General features: G+C 39.0%; 1 protein-coding gene across 1 annotated transcript; it reads right to left on the reverse strand.

Annotated features, from left to right (window-relative positions):
• Positions 1–504: 504 nt before the first annotated feature.
• Positions 505–1,801, reverse strand: LOC148016550 (uncharacterized). The gene is made up of 2 exons (XM_087663902.1): positions 1,787–1,801; positions 505–1,398 (listed from the first exon to the last, which is right to left on the reverse strand). Exons 1-2 carry the CDS (start codon positions 1,799–1,801, stop codon positions 505–507), a joined length of 909 nt encoding a protein of 302 aa, XP_087520028.1.
• Positions 1,802–10,543: the final 8,742 nt, after the last annotated feature.

Below are 10,543 nucleotides of genomic sequence, written 5' to 3' on the forward strand. Positions count from 1 at the left end.
GTCGTGGATGACGTTGGGCAGGCCTGCGTGCTGCTGATGGGGATGATGGGGTACGAAGGGGTATGAAGGGCTGCCACTGATGAATGCTAGTTGGTGGGAGGTTGGCGGATGACTACTCATGACATCTTTTGTGAGGCTAATGTGGCGTTGGCACGGCTGGCTGATGACGTGGCTAACTGCTGCAGTCCCGGGGGTGGAACGGGGCCGAATGGTGGTGAAGAAGGCTGACGCCGGTAGTGAGGATGGGGCGCTACGGCCTCTGACGATGGCTATTACTGTGGAGACCACGGGATGCGCGATTGACGAGGGGGGAAGGAGAAGGCGTGGCTGCTATGGCTATGGCGGAAGGGTAGCAGAGCCGCGCTCCGGGAGACGGTGTGAGTGAAGGACGACGTCGACGACAGAGCAGCCATCGTCAATGGGAATGGCGCCCTCTCTTCCTCTTCACGACGTGTCCGTAACGGCCCTCCTTCCCATCATAACCGTTTTTTTCTCTTTTTTTTTTTATTTACTTTGACCCGGGCTCTTGGAAAAAAATGTATAGCAAATTAGAATTGATCTTTCTAAGCCTCCCACTTGATGCTTCAGGAATGATATCTCATTATCTCGCTTTGACATCTCTATATCTGAAACCTTGAAGAGCTCCTCCTGTACATTTGACTTTTCATACAGAATGCAGAGCTCATCATTGCGGTCAATCAAGGAGATTCCCACATAATTTCGATCAAGCACACATGTTTCATAGTGCTTTCGGAATAAAGACATCTCTTTCTCTGCAGTGTTGATGAACCCATTCATCCTTGAAGCTTCAATAACCTTCTCATCAACAAGCTCCTTTTGCTTTTGGAGGGACTTTGAGCATTTGATAAGTTCCGTGCGCAGATGGAACCTAGCCTGCACACTGCTCACAAATTCTTTTCGCATTTGATTCAGAACTCTGTCCTTATATTGCAGCTCACCTTGTAACATGTTGTATTCCACTTCCAATCTTCTCACTTTATCTTTCAGTTCATCCATTGTGATTTTACTAGCCTGAACAAGTGTAATAAACTTGTTTCTCTGAGCTCGCATGACATTATAAAGCTTGGAAAACTTTTCAAAGTGATCTTCCACATCTTGCAGTTTTTCTGTTAGGAATCCAATCACTAGGTCTGAAGTCCGTATTTTTTCCTTCGCCTCATTGCACATTTGCAGCTTGGATGAAAGAAGACGGCACATATGTTCCCTCAGACTTGTTAGATCACCCATTTGTTGATGACGCGCATATTCCAATTCAATTGATCCCAAAACCTCCCTTTCCAGCCTCTCTACCTCTTTGTACCCTTGGCGCAGCTTCACAGAGACCTCTTTGGTGACAGATTCAATTCCTAGGTAGTTTCGCATTTGGAGGTCACAATCCTATAAAACATATGAGAATTGAGAATTTGGAATAATCTCGATCGTATCATAATCATCCTAGAGAACTTCCTTCCCAAGACCATTGCTTCGAGGTAAATGCAGATGAAATCCTAAGGAATATGATTACATGCCTTTTCAAAATCCATCCACTAAGGGGTAGTCCTGTCCACCAATCATTGCTTAGTCAATAGCTGTTGCAAGGCTAGGGATGGCATTTTCTATCTTCTGATAAAGAAAATGAAGCCATAATGCTCAGGTTGGATAACTTAAGCTAGTAATCACTTAATTTTGAGTGCCAAAGCCTTGACAAAAAGCTTATAAGACATATTCAACATGGTCAAAGGCTGCTAATGGTTACCTTGACGCACATGGGTGATTTACAAATTACCTTGATAACACCCATGTTGGCCTCTATAGGGAATTGCCTAGTAGCAGAGCAGTCCCTTTTGAATTACTTCGTCCTTGCCAAGAGTCATCCTCCTGAATCTGATATTCAACACCTCCCCAAAGAAATCTTTCATCAATGATTTAATGATCACCCCTTCATCATCACTACAGTATTACTGCAGACAATAATCACAATCATAATGCTATGTATTTTTTCATAAGTAATTTAATCCTTGGGAGGTAAGAGGTAGCATAGCTAATGAAATCCTCCATCCCTGAGATTAATGCTAAGATATCCTATCAACTTGTCAAGACCTTGCCAAGTCTAAAATTCCCCAAAAACTCCTAATTTATAACAAGGTCTTATCTCCTCTAAGTAGTAATAATCCCTACAGGAAAATGTTAAATAGTCATAGCTGAGATTCACTAAGTAAACCTATCAAATTTTGTCTAAAACTCCACCTTCCTCCCGTACAAGAACTTCATTGTACCACATCTCCTAGCTAGACTGCAAGGACACGGTCTCCAAAGACAGCAACAACAAACACCGCATCTGCATTGAATTCATGTAAAAATTTAGTAATAAAGTGTCAATTGTATACAGTTGTGCCAAAAAATTATTGCAATAAATGGCATGTTTTTAGGTGTTGTCATTCCTCCCCCACTGAAATGCGAAGCGTCCTCGCGAGCACAGCTACATCACGAACATCCAGCATCACCAACACTGCTACCACGAGCATTGCTACGCAACTTTGAAAGAAAAATATACTCTCCTCCACTTAATTGCGAAGCGTCCTCGCGAGCACAGCTACATGATCTGCAAAACCGCACACGGACAACTAGTAGACACTGGAAAAGTAGAAAACAATACTTATTTGTGTCATATTAAAATGCAAACAATATAAATGTTTCAATGAAAAGATGTAAAAACTTGTACAAACTAACATTCTCCCTTACTCGCTCTCCACACTGAAATGCATAACAGAGCTTCATCCATTGCATAGAATATACCAACTAGGAAACTGTCTAGAATCGCTAAACAACAATAATCCCTCTAGGCAATAAATTGCCACACTACTATCCTACTAAAAATATTGCTTCTGAAATAGCATCACTGATAAGGTCGTTACTTAACAAAGAACCCAAACAAGGTAAACTAATACTACAACACTAAATAGGACTCCTAGGGTTTAGCTGCTAACCATCCATGTTCTACTAGAACAACCAGCCAATGGGTCATAACTTCTAAGTGTCCAAGGCTCTTCTTTTAAGTTTATATTTAATGGTTTTTTTTTTTTAAATGTCAAAAGAGTATATACATTGATTCTCTTTCCCAAAAGGTCCCACCCCAAAGAGATACAAGGCATCGGACGCAGGGCACCCGTCAAGGAAATCCCTACAGCCTACCAGGACCTCAGAGGCGATGGTTATCTTCTTTTGGTTGTTTTTTTTTTTCAAACCCTGCAGTCTCAGGGTGTTTTTTTTTTCTTGTTTGTTTTCCTTCTTTCTTTCTTTATTTAAAAAGAATAAATATATAGACTCTTCCAAACTTTTAATATTTGGATTGGATTTTAAGGATTGTTTTGTTGTTGTTTTTAAAGGATCAACTAAGAGCTAAGAATACATCACTTAATTGAACGGTCAAACATTTCAGCTCAACAACTTTGCTCGAGGAATCTAATCTAGCGCATAATACTAGTCACTCTGCCTAGGCAAATGATAAGCAAAGAATACTCACCAGCTCAGCATCTTTCTTCCACGCTACTCCTAGTCAAAATTTCATGGAGAGAACCTTGTTATTCAGCTATCCCACATATCGCTAGAAAAGCGACCAAAAGATAAGGGAAAACTCTATAGGATTCCTAATCGGACACCCATACAATGAAATTCACTATGTTATGCACACATGTCACCCTTTTTTTTAATCACTCCCTAATGCTAAGTCCCATCCCTTGTGAGTGGACTTCATATAGAGAATTGTGTATATATATCATTCATATTTGTTTAAAATATCTATTTATAATTCCTCTGTAATTTACTTAAGTGTTTTTTTTTTCTTCTTCGACATCTCTAATTTCATTCCATCAATTTTTTTTATTCATGTATCTTTCAAAATGAATATGAAATAAAAAAGTTTAGGTATGAAACAACCTTGTATGTTCGTGGATATTGCAACTCCAAGAATCAATCAGAAACATACAACAGTGTAACGCAAAATCATAGTCAAATCTGCACATGAAACATACACTAGCCAGTACAATGTTAAAGGGTTAGATAAATAATAAAACTTCTCCCTGTACCAAAGAATTATCAAATACTCATGTCACAATCGCGATCAACTAGACTGTCATAACGCTCCCACAGTATATTTCTCCACTTGGTAACCATTCTTACATATAGAACTGTCCTTCTTACTAACTTAAATATCCCAAACTCCAGCACTGAAAGGAATATCCTGACCGTGCGTGCAACTAACTACCTAACTACGTGGAAAATAAAACTAAAGTGCATGAAAACCTACAGGATATCAATAACTCAAAGCATTGTATGTTTTTTTTAAACGATATATATTTTTGTTTGTTTGTTTGGGTGTTTGTTTTTTTTTTTAAATGTAGAATAAAAGAAAAAAAAAACATAAAAGACTAAGAAAACAAAATATCTAGACTAAAATCTTCAAAGTCTCTGAGATCTTCTAGTGAAAACAATAATCCTAATCCGAAATCATCACCTCCATCTAAGTCAAACCTATTAACTAAACTATCATCTATAGGATGCTCAAGAATAGCCTCTAGCGTAGACATATCAGAAGTCACAGATCCGCTATCAGGTGCATCACTAAGAACCTCCATCACATCATGGAGCGAAGCCGAAGCTGCATCATCATAGTAGGGCATAGGGGCCACTGGTAAAGCATCTAAGGAATGCCCCTCGGTCGCATCCATGTACCAACAAATATAATCCCAACATGGGCAGGGAACACTAGTCTGTAAATCATGGTAAGATGGAGTAAGGCGGTAGACAGTGGAACGATATCTCGCAAATTCTGCTTGCTCTCGGCCTACCCTAGACTGACCAGCGCCGCGCTCAGGAGAAAAAACACTATTATAATCATGACGCTGGTAGGTATAACCAATCATTTCCTGCATGGCAGTGGTACCATAGCGTCGAAAGTATGTGCGACACTGCCAACACAAGAGCTGAGCACGCACAAATAAATGCCGCTGACAAGACCTACAACCAAAAGGTGGATGATACTGTAAACAAAAAATAATCACAAAGGAAGAACCACAACAGGCCTCCCCTCTCGGTGCATATAAAAACCTGTCATGCGTCTGAAAACGCGGAATATCGTAAGGTCCAGCATGAACAGGATCAGTACTATCGGCATCAATACGAGGGTAAAGCGCATCCATCCACAAAAAGGCCATACCTGCATCCCATTTAAAAAACCCCCCCAAGAAAGAAAAGACATCCAAGAGTGGATTAGACAAAATATTATTGTAACTACTAACCTAACTATACCTAGCTAGCCTAAGTCACAAAATGTTTAAGGCGCAGGCCATTAACCCTAAATATCTCATTTTCAGCATTAATATCCTGCACATCAAGAGAACCATTATCATAAACATTAATCACCTTAAAAGGTCCCAACCAACGAATTTTAAGCTTCCCAGGAAATTTATAATAACGACTATCATAAAGTAAAACTAAATCGCCTTCTTTAAACTCCCGTACTTTAATATTTTGGTCGTGCCATGCTTTACGACGTTTTTGCATTGCTTCTAGACTTTGTAGGGCTAATAATCTTTCCTCATCCAACTTTACCAATTGTAAAATCCGTTGTTTCAAAGATTCAACCTCACCTAATCGTAATGATAGAGCTACTCGTAAAGTGGGCAACTCTTGCTCAATAGGGAATATAGCATTAGTGCCATAAACTAAATTGAAAGGTGTATTTTGCACTGTCACCTTATAAGTAGTTCTATAGGCCCATAACGCTTCATATAAACGTTCATCCCAATCTCGCCTGTGGGAAGCAACCGTTTTAGTTAAAATCCCACATATAATGCGATTGGTTACTTCAACCTGACCGTTAGCTCTGGGATAATAAGGTGTTGATTTGCGATGTTTAATTTTATAGATTTCCATTAATTCACTGATAAGACCATTCAAGAAATGGGAGCCTCGGTCACTTACTAATTCCAGTGGGCAACCAAAACGTGTAATAATATTCTCATACATAAACTTAGCCACATCAATGGCTTTATCCGTTTTAAGCGCTTTCGCTTCCACCCACTTCGTAATATAGTCAGTACAGACTAAGATATAACGATTCGATCGATATCTAGTAGGCGGATCGATTGGGCCTACAAAATCAATTCCCCATTTCTCAAAAGGTGCTAATGCTAATATAGGTGTCAAAGGGGTGGCAAAACTCTTAGAAGGACGACCAGTCCTTTGACATACATCGCATTTGCGACAATAATAATAAGTATCTTTAAATAGAGTGGGCCACCAATAACCAGCTAATAGAACTTTTCTTGCAGTCAATTCACCGGCAAAATGGCCACCACACGGCTCATCATGCAATGCCTTAAGAACCACTGGTACTTCATCTTCCCTTACACAACGTCGATAGATACCTTCGCGTGGAAAAAATTTATAAAGGTAACCCCCTAATAATCCATAGGAGCGTGATTGCATTAATATTTGACGTTTCCTGCGCTTATCAGCACCAGGTGGATATCGAGCAGTACTAAGAAAATTCGCAATATCAGCATACCATGGAACTTGTGTCTCCACAGTAAAAAGTGATGCATCCGGCAAATCATCCTCCACACCTTCCTCCCTGTCTGATGTTAATAATCGTGATAGATGATCTGCTAGCACATGAGCTCTACCAGGACGAGTAACTATTTGAAAATCAAACTCTTGGAATAACAACATCCAACGAATCACACGTCCTGAAAGTTCTGCTTTATTAAGCAAATACTTTAACGCCTCATGATCAACATATATAGTAAACTTATTCCCTAATAAATAATGACGAAATTTCTCCACCGCAAATACCATTGATAGGCATTCTTTCTCAGTGGTGGTATAATTCCTTTCTGCATCACTTAAATTTCGACTCGCATAATAAATTGGATGATCCACCTTATTATCATCTGCTTGGCACAAAACAGCTCCTACAGCATACATAGATGCATCGGCATGAATATGGAATTCTTTTGTCCAATCTGGGGGTGCGAGTACTGGTCCTTCAATTAACTTATGTTTAAGAAATTCAAATTCTTTCTGGCAAACACCATCCCAAATAAAAGGAGTATCCTTTCGTAGCAGATTTGTCAAAGGTGATGCCACCTTTGCAAAATCGGAAATAAATCTCCGATAATAATTTAGATGTCCTAAAAATCCACGCAATTGCTTAAGATTTGTTGGAGGTGGAAGTGCAGAAATCTTAATAATTTTAGCTGGATCCATGGCAATACCTTCTTTAGAAACGATATGCCCCAATAAGGTTCCTTTTGGTACTCCAAAAACACATTTATCAGGATTCAAGGATATACCTACTTCATCACTACGTTCAAATACTTGCGTCAGTAGCTCAGGCATTTCTTTTGCCGTACCATAGACACAAAAGTCATCTAAGAAAACTTCCATCCATTGACGTAGAAAATCTTGATAAGCTGCAATCATAACTCTCTGAAATGTTGCGGGTGCATTGCACAAACCAAAAGGCATTACTCTATAAGCAAATGTACCCCATTCAGTAGTAAATGTAGTTTTAGATTGATCTTCAGGATGAATTAGTACTTGGTTATAACCGCTAAATCCATCCATGAAAGAATACAGCTCATGACCAGCAACCTTATCAAGTACCTGATCAGTAAATGGCAAAGGAAAATGATCTTTACGTGTTTTGCTATTCAGCTTTCTATAATCGACACAAATGCGAATTTTCTTACTATTCTTCTTAGGTACTACCACAATAGGAGATACCCATTCACTGTATGCAACAGGATAAATGAATCCAGCATCTAAAAGCTTAGTAATTTCAGCTTTCACTAACTCTGCATACACAGGGTTTGTTCGTCGTTGACGTTGACATACAGGTTTTGTGCCTGGTTCTAGATCAATAAAATGCTGACATAATTCAGCTTTGATACCCTTAAGGTCCCTATATGACCAAGCAAAAGCGTCAACATGCAATCGTAAGACTTCTTCGAATCTTTCACGATGTGGCGACTCCAATTGGTCTCCTAAATTTAAATATTTTCCTTCTGCCATTTTAAGCTTAACTACTTCAACTTCAGGCTCTTCAATAAATAGAGAGTCTATTCTTCGTGGCTTAATTATGGGCACATCTTCGGATATCTGCATCAATACATTTCCAAGCAGGTTATTCTTAGTACTTGATTCCAGTGCTTCTTCTCCCACATTCACAGAATTTACTAAGGGTAAAGCCCTATAAGGAATAATAGCCAGGTTATCTTGCGTAGCACCATCAACTTCTACTCCATAAACATTTACCAACTCAGGAAAGGATTTTTCAGTATATCTCTTCCCATATTTATCTAAATCGCCATTATTGACATTTACATTTTTACGAGATTTCATAGTAAATGAGGTTCTTACAGAGTCAATTATGCTAGGTATCTGCTCTGAAGTACATGGATATTGAGCATGTAACCTACGACGATATCGACGTAAAATTTCGTTATTCTTTTCTAAACATTCCTGATCATCTAAACTCCAAAACCATTGATTATCTTTAAGCTTGAGAATTAATGAATGTAGATTCTCATCCTCCTCGCCCTGAATTCGACAGCCCAAATAATGTATAACTTGGTTCAGTTCCACAAAATTTCTAGGTACTGCAGGTTCAAACCATCTAAGTTGTGGCTCTTGCCCATCCCCATAAATAGTAAAATACATTACTCTTTCTTTTGGATGAGGCAACACCACCGCTTGCATATTGTGCAATTTAACCTTAGTAGGTTCAGATTGGACTCGTTGATAATCAATTATGGGTCCCCTAGAACAGCGATAAATCTTCTGCGCAATTCCGGTCGAACGCCTAAAAGAATGACACAACCAGGGAACATTTGTAGGGTTTTTCTCTTGAGTCTCTGGTTCAAAAGTATTCTTAGATTTATTTTTTTCCAAAAACCTATCAGTGTTTTCATGTTCTTCCCAATAATTTGTATCCATAGATAATGCTTGGTCCATCTGTAACTCACCCCTACTGAATTTAGATTTCTCTTCTTCTAAATAAAATTCTAAAAGTGAGATTTCATCTAGATATCGCCTTTCTCTAAACTGAAACTCTGCCTTTTCCTTTTGCAACTCAGTAATCTTCTTCATTGCTTCATTTACAGCAGTCAACGCTGCCTCACGCTCTACTTCCAATGCCTCTTCCAATTCTCTAATAATCCTAGCGTAATTATCATGATGTTCACGAGAAGTCTGTGAAAACCTGTTAAAAGCCGAAGCTGAATCATCCTCATCCTCACGAGATAGTGGTCTTTGTAAGGGTTTGCACCTATGCCTACTTCTCCTTTCTCTTTCCTTCGCTTTTAGCTGATAGTAATAAATCCTTTTAGCTCTATCTGGCAATTGTCCAAATCCAAAGGGTAAAGCATTTTCCCCATAAGGAAGAGCTTCTAAAATCCTACTCTCAAGCATACTATTATGATTATCAGTAACATCATCTTCTCCCATACTTTCTGAAGAGGTTATTGAAATGTCAACCACATCAGATAACATTAACTCAGGCATTTCTTCCTCCTCTAATTCATCCATAGAAATCACTTCCGTCCTGTTGTAAGCAAAAAATACATCTTCTTGATCTTTTCCTTCTTGATTTGTAGATAATTGAAAACATGTTTCAAGCGAATCATCAGGATACTTTGCTTCCTCTGCTGAAAGCATTAAGCAGTCGAGGGTTGTATCTTCGGATGTGGATAACCACTGAGTAATATCACTATCCGAATCATTGTCAGATGAAAACGCTACAGCATACTCACCAATACCCATCGGTTCTACCTTGTGAGGCTGATGTACTATATTGACCTCTACTTTCTCTGCTCCTGTTGGGTGTGGTGTCTTAAATAACCAGGCATAAGGCCCTTCATGATCAGTCCTCTCCATTTCTGAATCATAAAACTCACTGTTGGATTTCTCATCCATTTCACTAACTGCTTCATCTCCTGAATCTTTCAAAAATCCTTTTGAAATAACTTGTATCTTAACCCTATCGTCTCTAGGACCAATCACAATTGAACCTTTATACCAGTCCTGAATGCATCTTGCTTGGTATAACCAAGGTCTCCCCAACAGAACAGAATATGATGAAATATTTGTTTGCGAACGAACGATCAAATAGTTCACATGAAATTCTAATCCGGCTACTACAGATTTCACATTTCGCAGTAACCCCAAAGGAGTTACTTTCCTTTGATCAGCCACACGTAAAACAATATGAGTAGGTTCTAGATCCTTCAACCCTAATTCTTGCATAGCTTGTTCTGTCATCAAATTAACTGCTGAGCCACCATCTAACTGCACTTCATGTAGCAAGTGGCCATTAATAGTAGTATCGATAACTGGAGCTCCTGGGTCCACAAATAAATCTACTATTTTTACATCCTTAGTTGTGTTTCCTTTGGAAGAATTTTCACGGATTTTAGAAACGTTTATCTCACTCCTCTTCCTTCGACGCCGAACTAATTTATGGTAAAGCTGTTTCCGACAA

Source organism: Lygodium microphyllum, chromosome 23 (genome assembly GCF_053477565.2).
Source record: "Lygodium microphyllum isolate KBCC chromosome 23, Lygodium_microphyllum_v1.1.10, whole genome shotgun sequence".
NCBI classification, from domain to species: Eukaryota; Viridiplantae; Streptophyta; class Polypodiopsida; order Schizaeales; family Lygodiaceae; genus Lygodium; species Lygodium microphyllum.